At 52.8% G+C, this 27,705-nt stretch overlaps 1 protein-coding gene across 1 annotated transcript in view; it reads right to left on the bottom strand.

Moving 5' to 3' along the window:
* LOC137537311 (oocyte zinc finger protein XlCOF22-like) overlaps window positions 1-22,524 on the bottom strand; it is a 24,800-nt gene extending 2,276 nt beyond the window's left edge. Inside the window, exons 1-4 of the mRNA XM_068259385.1 lie at window positions 22,420-22,524; window positions 22,254-22,332; window positions 18,828-18,925; window positions 18,364-18,724 (exon numbers count right to left, since the gene is read on the bottom strand). Coding sequence (XP_068115486.1) covers window positions 18,364-18,724; window positions 18,828-18,925; window positions 22,254-22,332; window positions 22,420-22,524 — 643 coding nt within the window. The remainder of the gene's footprint in view (window positions 1-18,363; window positions 18,725-18,827; window positions 18,926-22,253; window positions 22,333-22,419) is intronic.
* Window positions 22,525-27,705: the final 5,181 nt, after the last annotated feature.

The raw sequence follows: 27,705 nt of genomic DNA, 5'->3' as shown, positions 1-27,705 counted from the left end.
GAATGGCAGCCAGATGTGCCCCACCCCCTCAGCATACATATGATTGAACCGCTGGAAGATTTGGGCGCAGGGTAAAGCTGATAAATGGCTCACCCAGCTCCTGCAAATGTCCTGGCAGCGGTAAATACTATTCCCCCTCCAGGTCACCGTGGATAGTGGGGAAAGATGTAATATTTGGCTTTCAGCCATCCCTGGCGGCTGAATTACAGTGATTTTATAGTAATTCGTGCTCTGGCTTTTGACAGCACCAACATTACTCACAGATCGCCGCTATAGCCGTAATTGCTATCACAGCCTATACCATGCACAATCTTGTTTTTCCTTCAGGGGGGAGGGGTGATGTAGCGGCGAGGATGCGACGCAGCGGCGGGGATAAATACTCACTTGCTGGCGGGTCCTGTACGCTGTTCTACATTCTTCCTCCTTCCTGTTCTTCCATCACATTTCCCGGAAACACGGCGCTGTCGCAAGGAGAGGGATTGCAAGAACAGGAAGAATGAAGCCAGTATAGCGTACAGGACCCACCGGCATGTGAGGATTTGTAGCCCCCGCTGATGTGTCGTCGTCGTCCCCCCTGGCTACCTATACTGCGGCCCCCTACTACTGGCTACACCTATCCCTGGCTATACCTATGCTGCGGCCCCCTACTACTGGCTACACCTATCCCTGGCTACCTATGCTGCGGGCACCTACTACTGGCTACACCTATCCCTGGCTACCTATGCTGCAGCCACCTATTACTGGCTACACCTATCCCTGGCTATACCTATGCTGCGGCCCCCTACTACTGGCTACACCTATCCCTGGCTATACCTATGCTGCGGCCCCCTACTACTGGCTACACCTATCCCTGGCTACCTATGCTGCGGGCACCTACTACTGGCTACACCCATCCCTGACTACCTATGCTGCGGCCCCCTACTACTGGCTACACCTATCCCTGGCTATACCTATGCTGCGGCCACCTACTACTGGCTACACTTATCCCTGGCTATACCTATGCTGCGAGCACCTACTACTGGCTACACCTATCCCTGGCTATACCTATGCTGCGGCCACCTATTACTGGCTACACCTATCCCTGGCTATACCTATACTGCGAGCACCTACTACTGGCTACACCTATCCCTGGCTACCTATACTGCGGCCCCCTACTACTGGCTACCCCTATCCCTGGCTATACCTATGCTGCGGCCCCCTACTACTGGCTACACCTATCCCTGGCTATACCTATGCTGCGGCCACCTATTACTGGCTACACCTATCCCTGGCTATACCTATGCTGCGGCCCCCTACTACTGGCTACACCTATCCCTGGCTATACCTATGCTGCGGCCACCTATTACTGGCTACACCTATCCCTGGCTATACCTATGCTGCGGCCACCTACTACTGGCTACACCCATCCCTGGCTACCTATGCTGCGGCCACCTACTACTGGCTACACCTATCCCTGGCTACCTATGCTGCGGCCACCTATTACTGGCTACACCTATCCCTGGCTACCTATGCTGCGGCCACCTATTACTGGCTACACCTATCCCTGGCTACCTATGCTGCGGCCACCTACTACTGGCTACACCTATCCCTGGCTATACCTATGCTGCGGCCCCCTACTACTGGCTACACCTATCCCTGGCTATACCTATACTGCAGCCCCCTATTACTGGCTACACCTATCCCTGGCTATACCTATGCTGCGGCCCCCTACTACTGGCTACACCTATCCCTGGCTACCTATGCTGCGGCCCCCTACTACTGGCTACACCTATCCCTGGCTATACCTATGCTGCGGCCACCTATTACTGGCTACACCTATCCCTGGCTATACCTATGCTGCGGCCCCCTACTACTGGCTACACCTATCCCTGGCTACCTATGCTGCGGCCCCCTACTACTGGCTACACCTATCCCTGGCTATACCTATGCTGCGGCCACCTACTACTGGCTACACCTATCCCTGGCTATACCTATGCTGCGGCCACCTACTACTGGCTACACCTATCCTTGGCTACCTATGCTGCGGCCACCTACTACTGGCTACACCTATCCCTGGCTATACCTATGCTGCGGCCCCCTACTACTGGCTACATCTATCCCTGGCTATACCTATACTGCGGCCCCCTATTACTGGCTACACCTATCCCTGGCTACCTATACTGCGGCCCCCTACTACTGGCTACCCCTATCCCTGGCTATACCTATGCTGCGGCCCCCTACTACTGGCTACACCTATCCCTGGCTATACCTATACTGCGGCCCCCTATTACTGGCTACACCTATCCCTGGCTATACCTATACTGCGGCCCCCTACTACTGGCTACCCCTATCACTGGCTATACCTATGCTGCGGCCACCTACTACTGGCTACACCTATCCCTGGCTACCTATGCTGCGGCCACCTGTTACTGGCTACACCTATCCCTGGCTACCTATGCTGCGGCCACCTACTACTGGCTACACCTATCCCTAGCTATACCTATACTGCGGCCCCCTACTACTGGCTACACCTATCCCTGGCTACCTATGCTGCGAGCACCTACTACTGGCTACACCTATCCCTGGCTATACCTATACTGCGGCCACCTACTACTGGCTACACCTATCCCTGGCTATACCTATGCTGCGGCCACCTACTACTGGCTACACCTATCCCTGGCTATACCTATGCTGCGGCCCCCTACTACTGGCTACACCTATCCCTGGCTACCTATGCTGCAGTTCCTACTACTGGCAACATCTATTCCTGGCTACCTATACTGCGGCCCCCTACTACTGGCTACACCTATCCCTGTCTACCTATGCTGCGGCCACCTACTACTGGCTACCCCTATCCCTGGCTATACCTATGCTGCGGCCACCTACTACTGGCTACACCTATCCCTGGCTACCTATGCTGCAGCCACCTACTACTGGCTACACCTATCCCTGGCTATACCTATGCTGCGGCCACCTACTACTGGCTACACCCATCCCTGGCTACCTATGCTGCGGCCCCCTACTACTGGCTACACGTATCCCTGGCTATACCTATACTGCGGCCACCTACTACTGCCTACACCCATCCCTGGCTACCTATGCTGCAGCCACCTACTACTGGCTATACCTATCCCTGGCTACCTATGCTGCGGCCACCTATTACTGGCTACACCTATCCCTGGCTATACCTATGCTGCGGCCACCTATTACTGGCTATATCTATCCCTGGCTACCTATGCTGCGGCCACCTATTACTGGCTACACCTATCCCTGGCTATACCTATGCTGCGGCCACCTATTACTGGCTACACCTATCCCTGGCTACCTATGCTGCGGCCACCTACTACTGGCTACACCTATCCCTGGCTATACCTATGCTGCGGCCCCCTACTACTGGCTACACCTATCCCTGGCTATACCTATACTGCGGCCACCTATTACTGGCTACACCTATCCCTGGCTACCTATGCTGCAGCCACCTACTACTGGCTACACCTATCCCTGGCTACCTATACTGCGGCCCCCTAGTACTGGCTACACCTATCCCTGGCTATACCTATGCTGCGGCCCCCTATTACTGGCTACACCTATCCCTGGCTATACCTATGCTGCAGCCACCTACTACTGGCTACACCTATCCCTGGCTACCTATGCTGCAGCCACCTACCACTGGCTACACCTATCCCTGGCTATACCTATGCTGCGGCCCCCTATTACTGGCTACACCTATCCCTGGCTATACCTATGCTGCGGCCACCTATTACTGGCTACACCTATCCCTGGCTATACCTATGCTGCAGCCACCTACTACTGGCTACACCTATCCCTGGCTATACCTATGCTGCGGCCCCCTATTACTGGCTACACCTATCCCTGGCTATACCTATGCTGCGGCCACCTATTACTGGCTACACCTATCCCTGGCTATACCTATGCTGCAGCCACCTACTACTGGCTACACCTATCCCTGGCTACCTATACTGCGACCACCTACTACTGGCTACACGTATCCCTGGCTATACCTATGCTGCAGCCCCCTACTACTGGCTACACCTATCCCTGGCTACCTATGCTGCGGCCCCCTACTGCTGGCTACACCTATCCCTGGCTACCTATACTGCGGCCCCCTACTACTGGCTACACCCATCCCTGGCTATACCTATGCTGCGGCCACCTATTACTGGCTACACCTATCCCTGGCTATACCTATGCTGCGGCCTCCTATTACTGGCTACACCTATCCCTGGCTATACCTATACTGCGGCCCCCTACTACTGGCTACACCTATCCCTGGCTATACCTATGCTGCGGCCACCTACTACTGGCTACACCTATCCCTGGCTATACCTATGCTGCGGCCTCCTATTACTGGCTACACCTATCCCTGGCTATACCTATACTGCGGCCCCCTACTACTGGCTACACCTATCCCTGGCTATACCTATACTGCGGCCCCCTACTACTGGCTACACCCATCCCTGGCTATACCTATACTGCGGCCCCCTACTACTGGCTACACCAATCCCTGGCTATACCTATGCTGCGGCCCCCTACTACTGGCTACACCTATCCCTGGCTACCTATGCTGCGGCCACCTATTACTGGCTACACCTATCCCTGGCTATACCTATGCTGCAGCCACCTACTACTGGCTACACCTATCCCTGGCTATACCTATACTGCGGCCACCTACTACTGGCTACACCTATCCCTGGCTACCTATGCTGCGGCCCCCTACTACTGGCTACACCTATCCCTGGCTATACCTATGCTGCGGCCACCTACTACTGGCTACACCTATCACTGACTACCTATGCTGCGGCCCCCTACTACTGGCTACACCAATCCCTGGCTATACCTATGCTGCAGCCACCTATTACTGGCTACACCGATCCCTGGCTATACCTATGCTGCGGCCACCTATTACTGGCTACACCTATCCCTGGCTATACCTATGCTGCGGCCACCTATTACTGGCTACACCTATCCCTGGCTATACCTATGCTGCGGCCACCTATTACTGGCTACACCTATCCCTGGCTACCTATGCTGCGGCCACCTACTACTGGCTACACCTATCCCTGGCTATACCTATGCTGGGGCCCCCTATTACTGGCTACACCTATCCCTGGCTATACCTATGCTGCGGCCACCTACTACTGGCTACACCTATCACTGACTACCTATGCTGCGGCCACCTACTACTGGCTACACCTATCCCTGGCTATACCTATGCTGCAGGCTCCTACTACTGGCTACACCTATCCCTGTCTACCTATGCTGCGGCCACCTATTACTGGCTACACCTATCCCTGGCTATACCTATACTGCGGCCACCTACTACTGGCTACACGTATCCCTGGCTATACCTATGCTGCGGCCCCCTACTACTGGCTACACCTATCCCTGGCTATACCTATGCTGCGGCCACCTACTACTGGCTACACCTATCCCTGGCTATACCTATGCTGCGGCCCCCTACTACTGGCTACACCTATCCCTGGCTACCTATGCTGCGAGCACCTACTACTGGCTACACCTATCCCTGGCTATACCTATACTGCGGCCACCTACTACTGGCTACACCTATCCCTGGCTATACCTATGCTGCGGCCCCCTACTACTGGCTACACCTATCCCTGGCTATACCTATGCTGCGGCCCCCTACTACTGGCTACACCTATCCCTGGCTACCTATGCTGCGGGCACCTACTACTGGCTACACCTATCCCTGGCTACCTATACTGCGGCCCCCTACTACTGGCTACACCTATCCCTGGCTATACCTATGCTGCGGCCACCTACTACTGGCTACACCTATCCCTAGCTATACCTATGCTGCGGCCACCTATTACTGGCTACACCTATCCCTGGCTACCTATGCTGCGGCCACCTATTACTGGCTACACCTATCCCTGGCTACCTATGCTGCGGCCACCTATTACTGGCTACACCTATCCCTGGCTACCTATGCTGCGGGCACCTACTACTGGCTACACCTATCCCTGGCTACCTATGCTGCAGCCCCCTACTACTGGCTACACCTATCCCTGGCTACCTATGCTGCGGCCACCTATTACTGGCTACACCTATCCCTGGCTACCTATGCTGCGGCCCCCTACTACTGGCTACACCTATCCCTGGCTATACCTATGCTGCGGCCCCCTACTACTGGCTACACCTATCCCTGGCTATACCTATGCTGCGGCCACCTATTACTGGCTACACCAATCCCTGGCTATACCTATGCTGCGGCCACCTACTACTGGCTACACCTATCCCTGGCTACCTATGCTGCGAGCACCTACTACTGGCTACACCTATCCCTAGCTATACCTGTGCTGCGGCCACCTATTACTGGCTACACCTATCCCTGGCTATACCTATGCTGCGGCCACCTATTACTGGCTACACCAATCCCTGGCTATACCTATGTTGCGGCCCCCTACTACTGGCTACACCTATCCCTGGCTACCTATGCTGCGAGCACCTACTACTGGCTACACCTATCCCTGGCTACCTATGCTGCGGCCACCTACTACTGCCTACACCAATCCCTGGCTATACCTATGCTGCGGCCCCCTACTACTGGCTACACCTATCCCTGGCTACCTATGCTGCGAGCACCTACTACTGGCTACACCTATCCCTGGCTATACCTATGCTGCGGCCACCTATTACTGGCTACACCTATCCCTGGCTATACCTATGCTGCAGGCTCCTACTACTGGCTACACCTATCCCTGTCTACCTATGCTGCGGCCACCTATTACTGGCTACACCTATCCCTGGCTATACCTATACTGCGGCCACCTACTACTGGCTACACGTATCCCTGGCTATACCTATGGTGCGGCCCCCTACTACTGGCTACACCTATCCCTGGCTATACCTATGCTGCGGCCCCCTACTACTGGCTACACCTATCCCTGGCTACCTATGCTGCGAGCACCTACTACTGGCTACACCTATCCCTGGCTATACCTATGCTGCGGCCACCTACTACTGGCTACACCTATCCCTGGCTACCTATGCTGCAGCCACCTACTACTGGCTACACCTATCCCTGGCTATACCTATGCTGCGGCCACCTACTACTGGCTACACCTATCCCTGGCTATACCTATGCTGGGGCCCCCTATTACTGGCTACACCTATCCCTGGCTATACCTATGCTGCGGCCACCTACTACTGGCTACACCTATCACTGACTACCTATGCTGCGGCCACCTACTACTGGCTACACCTATCCCTGGCTATACCTATGCTGCAGGCTCCTACTACTGGCTACACCTATCCCTGTCTACCTATGCTGCGGCCACCTATTACTGGCTACACCTATCCCTGGCTATACCTATACTGCGGCCACCTACTACTGGCTACACGTATCCCTGGCTATACCTATGCTGCGGCCCCCTACTACTGGCTACACCTATCCCTGGCTATACCTATGCTGCGGCCACCTACTACTGGCTACACCTATCCCTGGCTATACCTATGCTGCGGCCCCCTACTACTGGCTACACCTATCCCTGGCTACCTATGCTGCGAGCACCTACTACTGGCTACACCTATCCCTGGCTATACCTATACTGCGGCCACCTACTACTGGCTACACCTATCCCTGGCTATACCTATGCTGCGGCCCCCTACTACTGGCTACACCTATCCCTGGCTATACCTATGCTGCGGCCCCCTACTACTGGCTACACCTATCCCTGGCTACCTATGCTGCGGGCACCTACTACTGGCTACACCTATCCCTGGCTACCTATACTGCGGCCCCCTACTACTGGCTACACCTATCCCTGGCTATACCTATGCTGCGGCCACCTACTACTGGCTACACCTATCCCTAGCTATACCTATGCTGCGGCCACCTATTACTGGCTACACCTATCCCTGGCTACCTATGCTGCGGCCACCTATTACTGGCTACACCTATCCCTGGCTACCTATGCTGCGGCCACCTATTACTGGCTACACCTATCCCTGGCTACCTATGCTGCGGGCACCTACTACTGGCTACACCTATCCCTGGCTACCTATGCTGCAGCCCCCTACTACTGGCTACACCTATCCCTGGCTACCTATGCTGCGGCCACCTATTACTGGCTACACCTATCCCTGGCTACCTATGCTGCGGCCCCCTACTACTGGCTACACCTATCCCTGGCTATACCTATGCTGCGGCCCCCTACTACTGGCTACACCTATCCCTGGCTATACCTATGCTGCGGCCACCTATTACTGGCTACACCAATCCCTGGCTATACCTATGCTGCGGCCACCTACTACTGGCTACACCTATCCCTGGCTACCTATGCTGCGAGCACCTACTACTGGCTACACCTATCCCTAGCTATACCTGTGCTGCGGCCACCTATTACTGGCTACACCTATCCCTGGCTATACCTATGCTGCGGCCACCTATTACTGGCTACACCAATCCCTGGCTATACCTATGTTGCGGCCCCCTACTACTGGCTACACCTATCCCTGGCTACCTATGCTGCGAGCACCTACTACTGGCTACACCTATCCCTGGCTACCTATGCTGCGGCCACCTACTACTGCCTACACCAATCCCTGGCTATACCTATGCTGCGGCCCCCTACTACTGGCTACACCTATCCCTGGCTACCTATGCTGCGAGCACCTACTACTGGCTACACCTATCCCTGGCTATACCTATGCTGCGGCCACCTATTACTGGCTACACCTATCCCTGGCTATACCTATGCTGCAGGCTCCTACTACTGGCTACACCTATCCCTGTCTACCTATGCTGCGGCCACCTATTACTGGCTACACCTATCCCTGGCTATACCTATACTGCGGCCACCTACTACTGGCTACACGTATCCCTGGCTATACCTATGGTGCGGCCCCCTACTACTGGCTACACCTATCCCTGGCTATACCTATGCTGCGGCCCCCTACTACTGGCTACACCTATCCCTGGCTACCTATGCTGCGAGCACCTACTACTGGCTACACCTATCCCTGGCTATACCTATACTGCGGCCACCTACTACTGGCTACACCTATCCCTGGCTATACCTATGCTGCGGCCCCCTACTACTGGCTACACCTATCCCTGGCTATACCTATGCTGCGGCCCCCTACTACTGGCTACACCTATCCCTGGCTACCTATGCTGCGGGCACCTACTACTGGCTACACCTATCCCTGGCTACCTATACTGCGGCCCCCTACTACTGGCTACACCTATCCCTGGCTACCTATGCTGCGAGCACCTACTACTGGCTACACCTATCCCTGGCTATACCTATACTGCGGCCCCCTACTACTGGCTACACCTATCCCTGGCTACCTATGCTGCGGCCCCCTACTACTGGCTACACCTATCCCTGGCTATACCTATGCTGCGGCCCCCTACTACTGGCTACACCTATCCCTGGCTACCTATGCTGCGAGCACCTACTACTGGCTACACCTATCCCTGGCTACCTATGCTGCGGCCCCCTACTACTGGCTACACCTATCCCTGGCTACCTATACTGCGGCCCCCTACTACTGGCTACACCTATCCCTGGCTACCTATGCTGCGAGCACCTACTACTGGCTACACCTATCCCTGGCTACCTATACTGCGGCCCCCTACTACTGGCTACACCTATCCCTGGCTATACCTATGCTACGGCCCCCTACTACTGGCTACACCTATCCCTGGCTACCTATGCTGCGAGCACCTACTACTGGCTACACCTATCCCTGGCTACCTATGCTGCGGCCCCCTACTACTGGCTACACCTATCCCTGGCTACCTATACTGCGGCCCCCTACTACTGGCTACACCTATCCCTGGCTACCTATGCTGCGAGCACCTACTACTGGCTACACCTATCCCTGGCTACCTATGCTGCGGCCCCCTACTACTGGCTACACCTATCCCTGGCTATACCTATGCTGCGGCCCCCTACTACTGGCTACACCTATCCCTAGCTACCTATGCTGCGAGCACCTACTACTGGCTACACCTATCCCTGGCTACCTATGCTGCGGCCCCCTACTACTGGCTACACCTATCCCTGGCTATACCTATGCTGCGGCCTCCTACTACTGGCTACACCTATCCCTGGCTATACCTATACTGCAGCCACCTACTACTGGCTACACCTATCCCTGGCTACCTATGCTGCGGCCCCCTACTACTGGCTACACCTATCCCTGGCTACCTATACTGCGGCCCCCTACTACTGGCTACACCTATCCCTGGCTACCTATGCTGCGAGCACCTACTACTGGCTACCCCTATCCCTGGCTATACCTATGCTGCGGCCCCCTACTACTGGCTACACCTATCCCTGGCTATACCTATGCTGCGGCCACCTATTACTGGCTACACCTATCCCTGGCTATACCTATGCTGCGGGCACCTACTACTGGCTACACCAATCCCTGGCTATACCTATGCTGCGGCCACCTACTACTGGCTACACCTATCCCTAGCTATACCTATGCTGCGGCCACCTATTACTGGCTACACCTATCCCTGGCTATACCTATGCTGCGGCCACCTATTACTGGCTACACCTATCCCTGGCTATACCTATACTGCGGCCACCTATTACTGGCTACACCTATCCCTGGCTATACCTATGCTGCGGCCCCCTATTACTGGCTACACCTATCCCTAGCTATACCTATGCTGCGGCCACCTACTACTGGCTACACCTATCCCTGGCTATACCTATGCTGCGGCCACCTATTACTGGCTACACCTATCTCTGGCTATACCTATGCTGCGGCCCCCTACTACTGGCTACACCTATCCCTGGCTACCTATGCTGCGGCCCCCTACTACTGGCTACACCTATCCCTGGCTACCTATGCTGCGGCCACCTATTACTGGCTACACCTATCCCTGGCTATACCTATACTGCGGCCACCTACTACTGGCTACACCTATCCCTGGCTACCTATGCTGCGGCCCCCTACTACTGGCTACACCTATCCCTGGCTATACCTATGCTGCGGCCACCTATTACTGGCTACACCTATCCCTGGCTATACCTATACTGCGGCCACCTACTACTGGCTACACCTATCCCTGGCTACCTATGCTGCGGCCCCCTACTACTGGCTACACCTATCCCTGGCTACCTATGCTGCGGCCACCTATTACTGGCTACACCGATCCCTGGCTATACCTATACTGCGGCCACCTATTACTGGCTACACCTATCCCTGGCTATACCTATACTGCGGCCACCTACTACTGGCTACACCTATCCCTGGCTACCTATGCTGCGACCACCTACTACTGGCTACACCTATCCCTGGCTACCTATGCTGCGGCCACCTATTACTGGCTACACCTATCCCTGGCTATACCTATGCTGCGGCCCCCTACTACTGGCTACACCTATCCCTGGCTACCTATGCTGCGGCCCCCTACTACCGGCTACATCTATCCCTGGCTACCTATGCTGCGAGCACCTACTACTGGCTACACCTATCCCTGGCTACCTATGCTGCGGCCACCTATTACTGGCTACACCTGTCCCTGGCTATACCTATACTGCGGCCCCCTACTACTGGCTACACCTATCCCTGGCTATACCTATGCTGCGAGCACCTACTACTGGCTACACCTATCCCTGGCTACCTATGCTGCGGCCACCTATTACTGGCTACACCTATCCCTGGCTACCTATGCTGCGGCCACCTATTACTGGCTACACCTATCCCTGGCTATACCTATACTGCGGCCCCCTACTACTGGCTACACCTATCCCTGGCTATACCTATGCTGCGGCCACCTATTACTGGCTACACCTATCCCTGGCTATACCTATGCTGCGGCCACCTATTACTGGCTACACCTATCCCTGGCTACCTATGCTGCGGCCACCTATTACTGGCTACACCTATCCCTGGCTACCTATGCTGCGGGCACCTACTACTGGTTACACCTATCCCTGGCTATACCTATACTGCGGCCACCTATTACTGGCTACACATATCCCTTACAGATCTATACACAAGTCCTGCCTGACCTACATCTCTGACCTGGTCAGCAGATACACACCTGGCTGCCCACTCCACCCCTCCAACAACCTCCTCCTATCAGGGTTCACTATCCTATGCCTGGCCTACAGATCTATACACAAGTCCTGCCCGACCTACATCTCTGACCTGGTCAGCAGATACACACCTGACTGCCCACTCCTCTCCTCCAACAACCTCCCCCTATCCAGCTTCACTATCCTATGCCTGGCCTACAGATCTATACACAAGTCCTGCCTGACCTACATCTCTGACCTGGTCAGTGATACACACCTGGCTTCCCACTCCACTCCTCCAACAACCTCCCCCTATCCAGCTTCACTATCCTATGCCTGGCCTACAGATCTATACACAAGTCCTGCCTGACCTACATCTCTGACCTGGTCAGTGATACACACCTGGCTTCCCACTCCTCTCCTCCAACAACCTCCTCCTATCCAGCTTCACTATCCTATGCCTGGCCTACAGATCTATACACCAGTCCTGCCTGACCTACATCTCTGACCTGGTCAGCAGATACACACCTGGCTGCCCACTCCTCTCCTCCAACAACCTCCTCCTATCCAGCTTCACTATCCTATGCCTGGCCTACAGATCTATACACCAGTCCTGCCTGACCTACATCTCTGACCTGGTCAGCAGATACACACCTGGCTGCCCACTCCACTCCTCCAACAACCTCCTCCTATCCAGCTTCACTATCCTATGTCTGGCCTACAGATCTATACACAAGTCCTGCCTGACCTACAACTCTGACCTGGTCAGCAGATACACACCTGACTGCCCACTCCACTCCTCCAACCACCTCCTCCTATCCAGCTTCACTATCCTATGCCTGGCCTACAGATCTATAAACAAGTCCTGCCTGACCTACATCTCTGACCTGGTCACTGATACACACCTGGCTGCCCACTCCACTCCTCCAACAACCTCCTCCTATCCAGCTTCACTATCCTATGCCTGGCCTACAGATCTATACACAAGTCCTGCCTGACCTACATCTCTGACCTGGTCAGCAGATACACACCTGACTGCCCACTCCTCTCCTCCAACAACCTCCTCCTATCCAGCTTCACTATCCTATGCCTGGCCTACAGATCTGTACACAAGCCCTGCCTGACCTACATCTCTGACCTGGTCAGCAGATACACACCTGACTGCCCACTCCTCTCCTCCAACAACCTCCTCCTATCCAGCTTCACTATCCTATGCCTGGCCTACAGATCTATACACAAGTCCCGCCTGACCTACATCTCTGACCTGGTCAGCAGATACACACCTGACTGCCCACTCCACTCCTCCAACCACCTCCTCCTATCCAGCTTCACTATCCTATGCCTGGCCTACAGATCTGTACACAAGCCCTGCCTGACCTACATCTCTGACCTGGTCAGCAGATACACACCTGGCTGCCCACTCCGCTCCTCCAACAACCACCTCCTATCCAGCTTCACTATCCTATGCCTGGCCTACAGATCTATACACAAGTCCTGCCTGACCTACATCTCTGACCTATTCAGCAGATACACACCTGACTGCCCACTCCACTCCTCCAACAACCTCCTCCTATCCAGCTTCACTATCCTATGCCTGGCCTACAGATCTATACACAAGTCCCGCCTGACCTACATCTCTGACCTGGTCAGCAGATACACACCTGGCTGTCCACTCCACTCCTCCAACAACCTCCTCCTATCCAGCTTCACTATCCTATGCCTGGCCTACAGATCTGTACACAAGCCCTGCCTGACCTACATCTCTGACCTGGTCAGCAGATACACACCTGACTGCCCACTCCACTCCTCCAACAACCTCCTCCTATCCAGCTTCACTATCATATGCCTGGCCTACAGATCTATACACAAGTCCTCCCTGACCTACATCTCTGACCTGGTCAGCAGATACACACCTGGCTGCCCACTCCTCTCCTCCAACAACCTCCTCCTATCCAGCTTCACTATCCTATGTCTGGCCTACAGATCTATACACAAGTCCTGCCTGACCAACATCTCTGACCTGGTCACTGATACACACCTGGCTGCCCACTCCACTCCTCCAACAACCTCCTCCTATCCAGCTTCACTATCCTATGTCTGGCCTACAGATCTATACACAAGTCCTGCCTGACCTACAACTCTGACCTGGTCAGCAGATACACACCTGACTGCCCACTCCACTCCTCCAACAACCTCCTCCTATCCAGCTTCACTATCCTATGCCTGGCCTACAGATCTATACACAAGTCCTGCCTGACCTACATCTCTGACGTGGTCACTGATACACACCTGACTGCCCACTCCACTCCTCCAACAACCTCCTCCTATCCAGCTTCACATCCTATGCCTGGCCTACAGATCTATACACAAGTCCTGCCTGACCTACATCTCTGACCTGGTCAGCAGATACACACCTGACTGCCCACTCCTCTCCTCCAACATCCTCCTCCTATCCAGCTTCACTATCCTATGCCTGGCCTACAGATCTATACACAAGTCCTGCCTGATGTACATCTCTGACCTGGTCAGCAGCTACACACCTGGCTGCCCACTCCACTCCTCCAACAACCTCCTCCTATCCAGCTTCACTATCCTATGCCTGGCCTACAGATCTATACACAAGTCCCGCCTGACCTACATCTCTGACCTGGTCAGCAGATACACACCTGACTGCCCACTCCACTCCTCCAACAACCTCCTCCTATCCAGCTTCACTATCCTATGCCTGGCCTACAGATCTGTACACAAGCCCTGCCTGACCTACATCTCTGACCTGGTCAGCAGATACACACCTGACTGCCCACTCCACTCCTCCAACAACCTCCTCCTATCCAGCTTCACTATCCTATGCCTGGCCTACAGATCTGTACACAAGCCCTGCCTGACCTACATCTCTGACCTGGTCAGAAGATACACACCTGACTGCCCACTCCACTCCTCCAACAACCTCCTCCTATCCAGCTTCACTATCATATGCCTGGCCTACAGATCTATACACAAGTCCTCCCTGACCTACATCTCTGACCTGGTCAGCAGATACACACCTGGCTGCCCACTCCTCTCCTCCAACAACCTCCTCCTATCCAGCTTCACTATCCTATGTCTGGCCTACAGATCTATACACAAGTCCTGCCTGACCAACATCTCTGACCTGGTCACTGATACACACCTGGCTGCCCACTCCACTCCTCCAACAACCTCCTCCTATCCAGCTTCACTATCCTATGTCTGGCCTACAGATCTATACACAAGTCCTGCCTGACCTACAACTCTGACCTGGTCAGCAGATACACACCTGACTGCCCACTCCACTCCTCCAACAACCTCCTCCTATCCAGCTTCACTATCCTATGCCTGGCCTACAGATCTATACACAAGTCCTGCCTGACCTACATCTCTGACGTGGTCACTGATACACACCTGACTGCCCACTCCACTCCTCCAACAACCTCCTCCTATCCAGCTTCACATCCTATGCCTGGCCTACAGATCTATACACAAGTCCTGCCTGACCTACATCTCTGACCTGGTCAGCAGATACACACCTGACTGCCCACTCCTCTCCTCCAACATCCTCCTCCTATCCAGCTTCACTATCCTATGCCTGGCCTACAGATCTATACACAAGTCCTGCCTGATGTACATCTCTGACCTGGTCAGCAGCTACACACCTGGCTGCCCACTCCACTCCTCCAACAACCTCCTCCTATCCAGCTTCACTATCCTATGCCTGGCCTACAGATCTATACACAAGTCCCGCCTGACCTACATCTCTGACCTGGTCAGCAAATACACACCTGGCTGCCCACTCCACTCCTCCAACCACCTCCTCCTATCCAGCTTCACTATCCTATGCCTGGCCTACAGATCTATACACAAGTCCTGCCTGACCTACATCTCTGACCTGGTCACTGATACACACCTGACTGCCCACTCCACTCCTCCAACAACCTCCCCCTATCCAGCTTCACTATCCTATGTCTGGCCTACAGATCTATACACAAGCCCTGCCAAACCTACATCTCTGACCTGGTCAGCAGATACACACCTGACTGCCCACTCCACTCCTCCAACAACCTCCTCCTATCCAGCTTCACTATCCTATGCCTGGCCTACAGATCTATACACAAGTCCTGCCTGACCTACATCTCTGACCTGGTCAGCAGATACACATCTGACTGCCCACTCCGCTCCTCCAACAACCTCCTCCTATCCAGCTTCACTAGCCTATGCCTGGCCTACAGATCTATACACAAGTCCTGCCTGACCTACATCTCTGACCTGGTCAGCAGATAAACACCTGGCTGCCCACTCCGCTCCTCCAACCACCTCCTCCTATCCAGCTTCACTATCCTATGCCTGGCCTACAGATCTATACACAAGTCCTGCCTGACCTACATCTCTGACCTGGTCACTGATACACACCTGACTGCCCACTCCACTCCTCCAACAACCTCCTTCTATCCAGCTTCACTATCCTATGCCTGGCCTACAGATCTATACACAAGTCCTGCCAGAGCTACATCTCTGACCTGGTCACTGATACACACCTGACTGCCCACTCCTCTCCTCCAACCACCTCCTCCTATCCAGCTTCACTATCCTATGCCTGGCCTACACATCTATACACAAGTCCTGCCTGACCTACATCTCTGACCTGGTCAGCAGATGCACACCTGACTGCCCACTCCACTCCTCCAACAACCTCCTCCTATCCAGCTTCACTATCCTATGCCTGGCCTACAGATCTATACACAAGTCCTGCCTGACCTACATCTCTGACCTGGTCACTGATACACACCTGACTGCCCACTCCACTCCTCCAACAACCTCCCCCTATCCAGCTTCACTATCCTATGTCTGGCCTACAGATCTATACACAAGCCCTGCCAAACCTACATCTCTGACCTGGTCAGCAGATACACACCTGACTGCCCACTCCACTCCTCCAACAACCTCCTCCTATCCAGCTTCACTATCCTATGCCTGGCCTACAGATCTATACACAAGTCCTGCCTGACCTACATCTCTGACCTGGTCAGCAGATACACATCTGACTGCCCACTCCGCTCCTCCAACAACCTCCTCCTATCCAGCTTCACTAGCCTATGCCTGGCCTACAGATCTATACACAAGTCCTGCCTGACCTACATCTCTGACCTGGTCAGCAGATACACACCTGGCTGCCCACTCCGCTCCTCCAACCACCTCCTCCTATCCAGCTTCACTATCCTATGCCTGGCCTACAGATCTATACACAAGTCCTGCCTGACCTACATCTCTGACCTGGTCAGCAGATACACACCTGACTGCCCACTCCACTCCTCCAACCACCTCCTCCTAAACAGTGCACTTATCTCACACTCTCATGCACGACTACAGGATTTAACTAGAGCTGCCCCCTTCCTCTGGAACTCTCTCCCACTCCCCTTGCGATGCCCTAACTCTTCTATTGCACCACCCCACCCTCTAGATTGTAAGCCTTTGGTAGGGCTCTTCCTCCATGTGCTTCCTACCTGACTGTGCACTTATTACAGGCTGGTAGAATGAATATAAACCACACACATGGTAGATTTCTATCACGTGAAATGATCGGTGATTATAGCTACATGTGACAATTTAGTGGCTGTCACAGTTGGAAAGTCCTCCCCTGATCAGCATTGTATTGCTGCTGTGAGATGTAGCCGGATGCTCCTCCCTCCATCGCCCCCTCCCCTCTCCAAAGAACAGAACAGGGAACTCCAATCAGCGTGTCTGTACTGTTATTGTTAGTAAGATGTCGCCAAACACAATCACAATATCTGAGTACAAATAACATCTCCTAACATGGCCAGTCTGTGAGCAGCAATACAGCCACACCAGCAATATACATACACAATTATTCTTCTCGCTCTTCCTCTGCTGCTCCTCTCTGCCAAGCTCTTCACTGGCTGCCAATTAACCAGAGGATCCAGCTCAACCTCCTAACCCTAATCTACAAAGCTCTCCACAACCTCTCTCCCCGGTACATATCCTCACTAATTTCCAGATACAAACCCAATCGCAATCTCAGATCAGCACATGATCTTCTGTTGTCCTCCTTTAGAATCACCTCCTCACATTCACGTTTACAAGACTTCGCACGCGCTGTACTCCTTCTCTGGAATCCCCTCCCCCAACACATCCGTCACTCAGCAACCTTTTGTTACCTTTAAACGCTCTCTAAAAACTCATTTGTTCCGATAAGCATATGCGCTACCTTAGGCCACTTCCCATGTTTGTTTCTTACTTTGTACAGCGCCAGGGAATATGTTGGCGCTTTATAAATAAATAATAATAATACAATAATTCTATATTACTGTTGAATACTCACCTGTTCTGCCCTCTGTAATATTGTCCTCCTCTTTACTTGTCCTCATCAGGTCTCCCTCCTCCATAGACTGCTGATCACTCCTCACATATGTCTCTTCTTCTTCCTCTTTACTTGTCCTCATCATGCCTCCCTCCTCCATAGACTGCTGATCACTCCTCACATACATCTCTTCTTCTTCCTCTTTACTTGTCCTCATCATGTCACCCTCCTCCATAGACTGCTGATCACTCCTCATATACAGCTCTTCTTCTTCCTCTTTAATTTTCACCATTATGACACCCTCCTCCATAGACTGCTGATCACTCCTCACATACATCTCTTCCTCTTTAACCACAGCACCTACATGTATCAGCTCTTCACCCTAAGGTCACAAAAAGAGAACAAACAAATTATGAAGACATATATGAGCTTATGCAGACTACAAAATACAGTTTAGAGTATATGGGGACCCCAATTCCACCTACCTGATAATGGTGGGGGGTGGTTTGACCTTCCTGTGGGCAATCCTGGGAATAAAGAGGACCTGTACATCTCTCTAGAGGGTTTCTGTTACTGGAGACATCTGTAGGAAACACACACACTGACTGAATACATTGTCTCTATGTGATTATCAGATGATGGGGGATCTAGGTGGGCAATCCTGGGAATAAAGAGGACCTGTACATCTCTCTGGTGGGTTCCTATTACTGGATCCATCTGTAGGAAACACACACACTGACTGAATACATTGTCTCTATGTGATTATCAGATGATGGGGGATCTAGGTGGGCAATCCTGGGAATAAAGAGGACCTGTACATCTCTCTGGTGGGTTTCTGTTACTGGATACATCTGTAGGAAACACACACACTGACTGAATACATTGTCTCTATGTGATTATCAGATGATGGGGGATCTAGGTGGACAATCCCGGGAATAAAGAGGACCTGTACATCTCTCTGGTGGGTTTCTGTTACTGGATACATCTGTAGGAAACACACACACTGACTGAATACATTGTCTCTATGTGATTATCAGATGATGGGGGATCTAGGTGGGCAATCCTGGGAATAAAGAGGACCTGTACATCTCTCTGGTGGGTTTCTGTTACTGGATACATCTGTAGGAAACACACACACTGACTGAATACATTGTCTCTATGTGTTTATCAGATGATGGGGGATCTAGGTGGGCAATCCTGGGAATAAAGAGGACCTGTGAATCTCTCTGGTGGGTTTCTGTTACTGGATACATCTGTAGGAAACACACACACTGACTGAATACATTGTCTCTATGTGATTATCAGATGATGGGGGATCTAGGTGGGCAATCCTGGGAATAAAGAGGACCTGTACATCTCTCTGGTGGGTTTCTGTTACTGGATACATCTGTAGGAAACACACACACTGACTGAATACATTGTCTCTATGTGATTATCAGATGATGGGGGATCTAGGTGGACAATCCTGGGAATAAAGAGGACCTGTACATCTCTCTGGTGGGTTTCTGTTACTGGATACATCTGTAGGAAACACACACACTGACTGAATACATTGTCTCTATGTGTTTATCAGATGATGGGGGATCTAGGTGGGCAATCCTGGGAATAAAGAGGACCTGTGAATCTCTCTGGTGGGTTTCTGTTACTGGATACATCTGTAGGAAACACACACACTGACTGAATACATTGTCTCTATGTGATTATCAGATGATGGGGGATCTAGGTGGGCAATCCTGGGAATAAAGAGGACCTGTACATCTCTCTGGTGGGTTTCTGTTACTGGATACATCTGTAGGAAACACACACACTGACTGAATACATTGTCTCTATGTGATTATCAGATGATGGGGGATCTAGGTGGACAATCCTGGGAATAAAGAGGAGCTGTACATCTCTCTGGTGGGTTTCTGTTACTGGACACATCTGTAGGAAACACACACACTGACTGAATACATGGTCTCTATGTGATTATCAGATGATGGGGATCTAGGTGGACAATCCTGGGAATAAAGAGGACCTGTGAATCTCTCTGGTGGGTTTCTGTTACTGGATACATCTGTAGGAAACACACACACTGACTGAATACATTGTCTCTATGTGATTATCAGATGATGGGGGATCTAGGTGGGCAATCCTGGGAATAAAGAGGACCTGTACATCTCTCTGGTGGGTTTCTGTTACTGGATACATCTGTAGGAAACACACACACTGACTGAATACATTGTCTCTATGTGATTATCAGATGATGGGGGATCTAGGTGGACAATCCTGGGAATAAAGAGGACCTGTACATCTCTCTGGTGGGTTTCTGTTACTGGACACATCTGTAGGAAACACACACACTGACTGAATACATGGTCTCTATGTGATTATCAGATGATGGGGGATCTAGGTGGACAATCCTGGGAATAAAGAGGACCTGTACATATCTCTGGTGGGTTCTGTTACTGGATACATCTGCAGGAAACACACACCGACTGAATACATTGTCTCTATGTGATTATCAGATGATGGGGGATCTAGGTGGGCAATCCTGGGAATAAAGAGGACCGGTACATCTCTCTGGTGGGTTTCTGTTACTGGATACATCTGTAGGAAACACACACACTGACTGAATACATTGTCTCTATGTGATTATCAGATGATGGGGGATCTAGGTGGACAATCCTGGGAATAAAGAGGACCGGTACATCTCTCTGGTGGGTTTCTGTTACTGGATATATCTGTAGGAAACACACACACTGACTGAATACATTGTCTCTATGTGATTATCAGATGATGGGAGATCTAGGTGGGCAATCCTGGGAATAAAGAGGACCTGTACATCTCTCTGGTGGGTCTCTGTTACTGGATACATCTGTAGGAAACACACACACTGACTGAATACACTGTCTATGTGATTATCAGATGATGGGGGATCTAGGTGGACAGTCCTGGGAATAAAGAGGACCTGTACATCTCTCTGGTGGGTTTCTGTTACTGGATACATCTGTAGGAAACACACACACTGACTGAATACATTGTCTCTATGTGATTATCAGATGATGGGGGATCTAGGTGGACAATCCTGGGAATAAAGAGGACCTGTACATCTCTCTGGTGGGTTTCTGTTACTGGACACATCTGTAGGAAACACACACACTGACTGAATACATGGTCTCTATGTGATTATCAGATGATGGGGGATCTAGGTGGACAATCCTGGGAATAAAGAGGACCTGTACATATCTCTGGTGGGTTCCGTTACTGGATACATCTGCAGGAAACACACACCGACTGAATACATTGTCTCTATGTGATTATCAGATGATGGGGGATCTAGGTGGGCAATCCTGGGAATAAAGAGGACCGGTACATCTCTCTGGTGGGTTTCTGTTACTGGATACATCTGTAGGAAACACACACACTGACTGAATACATTGTCTCTATGTGATTATCAGATGATGGGGGATCTAGGTGGAGAATCCTGGGAATAAAGAGGACCTGTACATCTCTCTGGTGGGTTTCTGTTACTGGATACATCTGTAGGAAACACACACACTGACTGAATACATTGTCTCTATGTGATTATCAGATGATGGGGGATCTAGGTGGACAATCCTGGGAATAAAGAGGACCTGTACATCTCTCTGGTGGGTTTCTGTTACTGTATACATCTGTAGGAAACACACACACTGACTGAATACATTGTCTCTATGTGATTATCAGATGATGGGGGATCTAGGTGGGCAATCCTGGGAATAAAGAGGACCTGTACATCTCTCTGGTGGGTTTCTGTTACTGGATACATCTGTAGGAAACACACACACTGACTGAATACATTGTCTCTATGTGATTATCAGATGATGGGGGATCTAGGTGGACCCCAAGTACTGCTCTCTCCTGTACAAGAAATGAAAGTCTCCTCTTACCCGGTGATGTGAGGGGCGGCTGACTCTCCATCATGGCGTCCTTGTCGAGGTCCTGCTGTCTTTCTATATACTGCCCCTCCTCCAGGGTGACATAGAGGGTGACAATGTGACAAGTTAGAATTAGGGCTTCAGCAGAGGGGATAGAAATTCAGAAATAACTTATTACCTTCTCCTCTGACAGATCCAGCAATGGCTTCTCTCCACTTCCTCCCACATCACCTCTAACCCCTGACTTCCCTTCTGTGCCAAACAGCACTTCCTGTCTGGCCATCTTGTGGAGAATATGAGAAATGCAGCCTGTTTTATGTTTATTTTTACTGTCCAAGTTTTTCCTGATTGCATTTCTCCTAACTATGAGGTTTGTCCAGAAAGAAAAAGCCATTTTCAACGAATCAGATATCATGGTTTCATGAAAACTGTCCTGGCTTGGTAGGCGTGGTCCCCTGGCACGCTCTGCGATTTCCTGTATTCCTGCAGAGCGATACTTACTTGCCACATGGCAAAATGCATTACAGCCAGGCCAGTGTGCGACTGATAGAGCGATGCTAGAACATCACTATTTTGTTTTATATTTCATAGAATTGTTTATGGTTCTTCCAACTGAACCAGTGTTAGGGGTAAAATATTGGGGGGCTAGTGTTAGGATTAGTTAGGAGGGGTTATTGTTAGGAGTAGGTAGTTGGGAGGTTATTGTTAGATGTAGGTAGTGGGGGAGTTAGTTTTAGGAGTAGGCAGGGGTGGTTAGTGTTAGGAAGGGTTAGGGTTAGGAGTAGGTAGAGGGAAGTTATTGTTAGGAGAAGATAGGAAGGGCTAGTGTTAGGAACATACCTCCCAACTTTTTGAGATGAGAAAAAGGGACACTTAAAGAGAATCTGTACTCTGAAATTCTTACAATAAAAAGCATACCATTCTATTCATTATGTGCTCCTGGTCCCCTCTGTGCTGTTTCTGCCATTCTCTGCTGCAAACCTGGCTTGTAATTGCCAGTTTTAGGCAGTGTTTACAAACAAACTAACCAGCTTCTAATAGGCTCAGCTAAGCAGAGTGTGTTAGTCACACAGAGCCTGCAGGGGGTGTGTACAGCTTCTAGCTAATCACAAGCAGCCCTGCACATTCCAGTCTGACTGCCTCAGCCTGACTGTGCCGACTATAGAGAGAAGATTAGATCATATAACAGAGATAACACAGCTACTGTGCAATTAGGAAAAGCTGCAGTAAGCCAGACCACATTAGAAAAGGCATAGGAACTTATAGCATAGAAGAAATAAAGATAAACAATTTGTTACAGAGTCTCTTTAAGCCATGCCCCTACCACACCCCTGGCCACGCCCTCACCACGCCTCTAGTCACACATACCATAAAGATTTTATAAGAAACATATGTTGTTTTATAATTCAAACCAAACTGGTCCTTTCTATCCTGGTTCAGGAGGGTAAGGGTGCCCGTGGGTGGGGAGGGTGCCCATGGGAGGGGAGGAGGGTAAGGGTGCCTGTGGGTGGGGAGGAGGGTGAGGATGGCCGTGGGTGGTGAGGAGGGTAAGGGTGCCCGTGGGTGGTGAGGAGGGTGAGGGTGCCCGTGGGTGGTGAGGAGGGTGAGGATGGTCATGGGTGGGGAGGAGGGTGAGGATGGCCGTGGGTGGGGAGGAGGGTGAGGATGGCCGTGGGTGGAGAGGAGGATGAGGATGGCCGTGGCTGGGGAGGAGGATGAGGGTGCCCGTGGCTGGGGAGGAGGATGAGGGTGCCCGTGGCTGGGGAGGAGGGTAAAGGTGCCCGTGGGTGGGGAGGAGGGTGAGGATGAATGACCGTGGGTGGGGAGGAGGGTAAGGGTTCCCGTGGGTGTTGAGGAGGGTAAGGGTGCCCGTGGGTGGGGAGGAGGGTAAGGGTGCCCGTGGGTGGTGAGGAGGGTGAGGATGGCCGTGGGTGGGGAGGAGGATAAGGGTGCCCGTAGGTGGTGAGGAGGGTGAGGATGGCCGTGGGTGGGGAGGAGGGTAAGGGTGCCTTTGGGTGGTGAGGATGGCCGTGGGTGGGGAGGAGGATAAGGGTGCCCGTGGGTGGTGAGGATGGCGGTTGGTGGTGAGGAGGGTGAGGGTGCCCGTGGGTGGTGAGGAGGGTGAGGATGGCCGTGGGTGGGGAGGAGGGTGAGGGTGCCCATGGGTGGTGAGGATGGCGGTTGGTGGGGAGGAGGGTGAGGGTGCCCGTGGGTGGTGAGGAGGGAGAGGATGGCCGTGGGTGGGGAGGAGGGTGAGGGTGCCCGTGGGTGGTGAGGAGGGTGAGGATGGCCGTGGGTGGGGAGGAGGATAAGGGTGCCGGTGGGTGGTGAGGATGGCGGTTGGTGGGGAGGAGGGTGAGGGTGCCCGTGGGTGGTGAGGATGGCCGTGAGTGGGGGGGAGGATAAGGGTGCCCGTGGGTGGTGAGGAGGGTGTGGATGGCCGTGGGTGGGGAGAAGGGTAAGGGTGCCCATGGGTGGTGAGGAGGGTGAGGATGGCCATGGGTGGGGAGAAGAGTAAAGGTGCTCGTGGGTGGTGAGGAGGGTGAGGATGGCCGTGGGTGGGGAGGAGGATAAGGGTGCCCGTGGGTCTTGAGGAGGGTGAGGATGGCCGTGGGTGGGGAGGAGGGTGAGGGTGCCCGTGGGTGGTGAGGAGGGTGAGGATGGCCGTGGGTGGGGAGGAGGGTGAGGGTGCCCGTGGGTGGTGAGGATGGCCGTGGGTGGGGAGGAGGATAAGGGTGCCCGTGGGTGGTGAGGAGGTTGAGGATGGCCGTGGGTGGGGAGGAGGGTGAGGGTGCCCGTGGGTGGTGAGGAGGGTGAGGATGGCCGTGGGTGGGGAGGAGGATAAGGGGGTCGGTGGGTGGTGAGGATGGCGGTTGGTGGGGAGGAGGGTGAGGGTGCCCGTGGGTGGTGAGGAGGGTGAGGGTGCCCGTTGGTGGTGAGGAGGGTGAGGATGGCCGTGGGTGGGGAGGAGGATATGGGTGCCGGTGGGTGGTGAGGATGGCGGTTGGTGGGGAGGAGGGTGAGGGTGCCCGTGGGTGGTGAGGAGGGTGAGGGTGCCCGTGGGTGGTGAGGAGGGAGAGGATGGGCGCCACTTTTAAAAAAAAAATTATTGAGGCGCCAGCCACGGGTAAGTGGGATGCGGGACGTGTGCATCCCATTACTACCTCCCTTGGAATCTGGCCCCTGTGTGTCCCCCCGTTAGCAGAGTGCGGAGCGGGCTGTCATTACCTGCCTCCATGCATACCGATGTCCAGCTTCATTCAGCCTTCCTGCTGTAATGATCCGCTCAGCTGGCTGCACAGGCAGACAGCTGTTTGACCATTCCTTATGTCTGAGAGATGCAGGTCACTATTTTGTTTTATATTTCATAGAATTGTTTATGGTTCTTCCAACTGAACCAGTGTTAGGGGTAAAATATTGGGGGGCTAGTGTTAGGATTAGTTAGGAGGGGTTATTGTTAGGAGTAGGTAGTTGGGAGGTTATTGTTAGATGTAGGTAGTGGGGGAGTTAGTTTTAGGAGTAGGCAGGGGTGGTTAGTGTTAGGAAGGGTTAGGGTTAGGAGTAGGTAGAGGGAAGTTATTGTTAGGAGAAGATAGGAAGGGCTAGTGTTAGGAACATACCTCCCAACTTTTTGAGATGAGAAAAAGGGACACTTAAGCCATGCCCCTACCACACCCCTGGCCACGCCCTCACCACGCCTCTAGTCACACATACCATAAAGATTTTATAAGAAACATATGTTGTTTTATAATTCAAACCAAACTGGTCCTTTCTATCCTGGTTCAGGAGGGTAAGGGTGCCCGTGGGTGGGGAGGGTGCCCATGGGAGGGGAGGAGGGTAAGGGTGCCTGTGGGTGGGGAGGAGGGTGAGGATGGCCGTGGCCCTGCTATTTATGAGCTCTGAAGCGAGATTTATTCTCGCTTCAGAGTCTCTTTAAGGGCTATCTTGCCCTGCGTTTCTTTCTTCGTACAATTCCTGTCTGGCGTCTGTGGCAGGGCAGAGGATCTGTTCCTCTGCACTCCACAGCTCCATCTGCCGACAGGAATTTCCCTCTACAGGTGCGTTGCACCTTTTGCTGGGTTCTCTCAAATTATACGCTTGTGGAGGATTTCCGTAGTGTCAGCGCGCGTCCTGTGAGCTGACCACGGAGAGAATTCCACCGTCGTTACACCTGCTTCCTGTGACGTGACAGGAAGCAGAATGAAGCTGGACATCGGTATGCATGGAGGCAGGTAATGACAGCTCGCTCCGCACTCTGCTAACGGGGGGACACACAGGGGGGCCAGATTCCAAGGGAGGGAGGGAGGTAGTAATAGGATGCACGCGTCCCGCATCCCATTTACCCGCGGCTGGCGCCTCAATCATTTTTTTTTACCCTCACTGGTCACTGCCGCCCGGGACTTGGGGGCTCATACTGTGATAGCGGGAGAGCCCCCCAAAATCGTGACAGTTCCGACGAAAACGGGACGGTTGGGCCCTATGTAGGAATAGGTAATGGGAGGTTAGGATTAGATAGTGGGAGGTTAGTGTTAGGAGTAAGTAGGAGGGGGATAGTGGGAGGTTAGTGTTAGGAGTAGGTAGGAGGGGATAGGAGTAGGTAGTGGGAGGTTAGTGTTAGGAGTAGGTAGGAGGGGTTAGGAGTAGGTAGTGGGAGGTTAGTGTTAGGAGTAGGTAGGAGGGGGTTAGTGGGAGGTTAGTGTTAGGAGTAGGTAGGATGGGTTAGGAGTAGGTAGTGGGAGGTTAGTGTTAGGAGTAGGTATTAGGGGTTAGGAGTAGGTAGTAGGAGGTTAGTGTTAGGAGTAGGTAGGAGGGGTTAGGAGTAGGTAGTGGGAGGTTAGTGTTAGGAGTAGGTAGGAGGGGTTAGGAGTAAGTAGTGAGAGGTTAGTGTTAGGAGTAGGCAGGAGGGGTTAGGAGTAGGTAGTGGGAGGTTAGTGTTAGGAGTAGGTAGGAGGGGTTAGGAGTAGGTAGTGGGAGGTTAGTGTTAGGAGTAGGTAGGAGGGGGTTAGTGGGAGGTTAGTGTTAGGAGTAGGTAGGATGGGTTAGGAGTAGGTAGTGGGAGGTTAGTGTTAGGAGTAGGTAGGAGGGGGTTAGTGGGAGGTTAGTGTTAGGAGTAGGTAGGAGAGGTTAGGAGTAAGTAGTGAGAGGTTAGTGTTAGGAGTAGGTAGGAGGGGTTAGGAGTAGGTAGTGGGAGGTTAGTGTTAGGAGTAGGTAGGAGGGGTTAGGAGTAGGTAGTGGGAGGTTAGTGTTAGGAGTAGGTAGGAGGGGGTTAGTGGGAGGTTAGTGTTAGGAGTAGGTAGGATGGGTTAGGAGTAGGTAGTGGGAGGTTAGTGTTAGGAGTAGGTATGAGGGGTTAGGAGTAGGTAGTAGGAGGTTAGTGTTAGGAGTAGGTAGGAGGGGTTAGGAGTAGGTAGTGGGAGGTTAGTGTTAGGAGTAGGTAGGAGGGGTTAGGAGTAGGTAGTGAGAG

Source organism: Hyperolius riggenbachi, chromosome 10 (assembly GCF_040937935.1).
Source record: "Hyperolius riggenbachi isolate aHypRig1 chromosome 10, aHypRig1.pri, whole genome shotgun sequence".
In the NCBI taxonomy this organism is placed as follows: Eukaryota; Metazoa; Chordata; class Amphibia; order Anura; family Hyperoliidae; genus Hyperolius; species Hyperolius riggenbachi.
The sequence above is the reverse complement of the archived record's forward strand: the minus strand, read 5'-3'. Positions and strand labels throughout refer to the sequence as shown.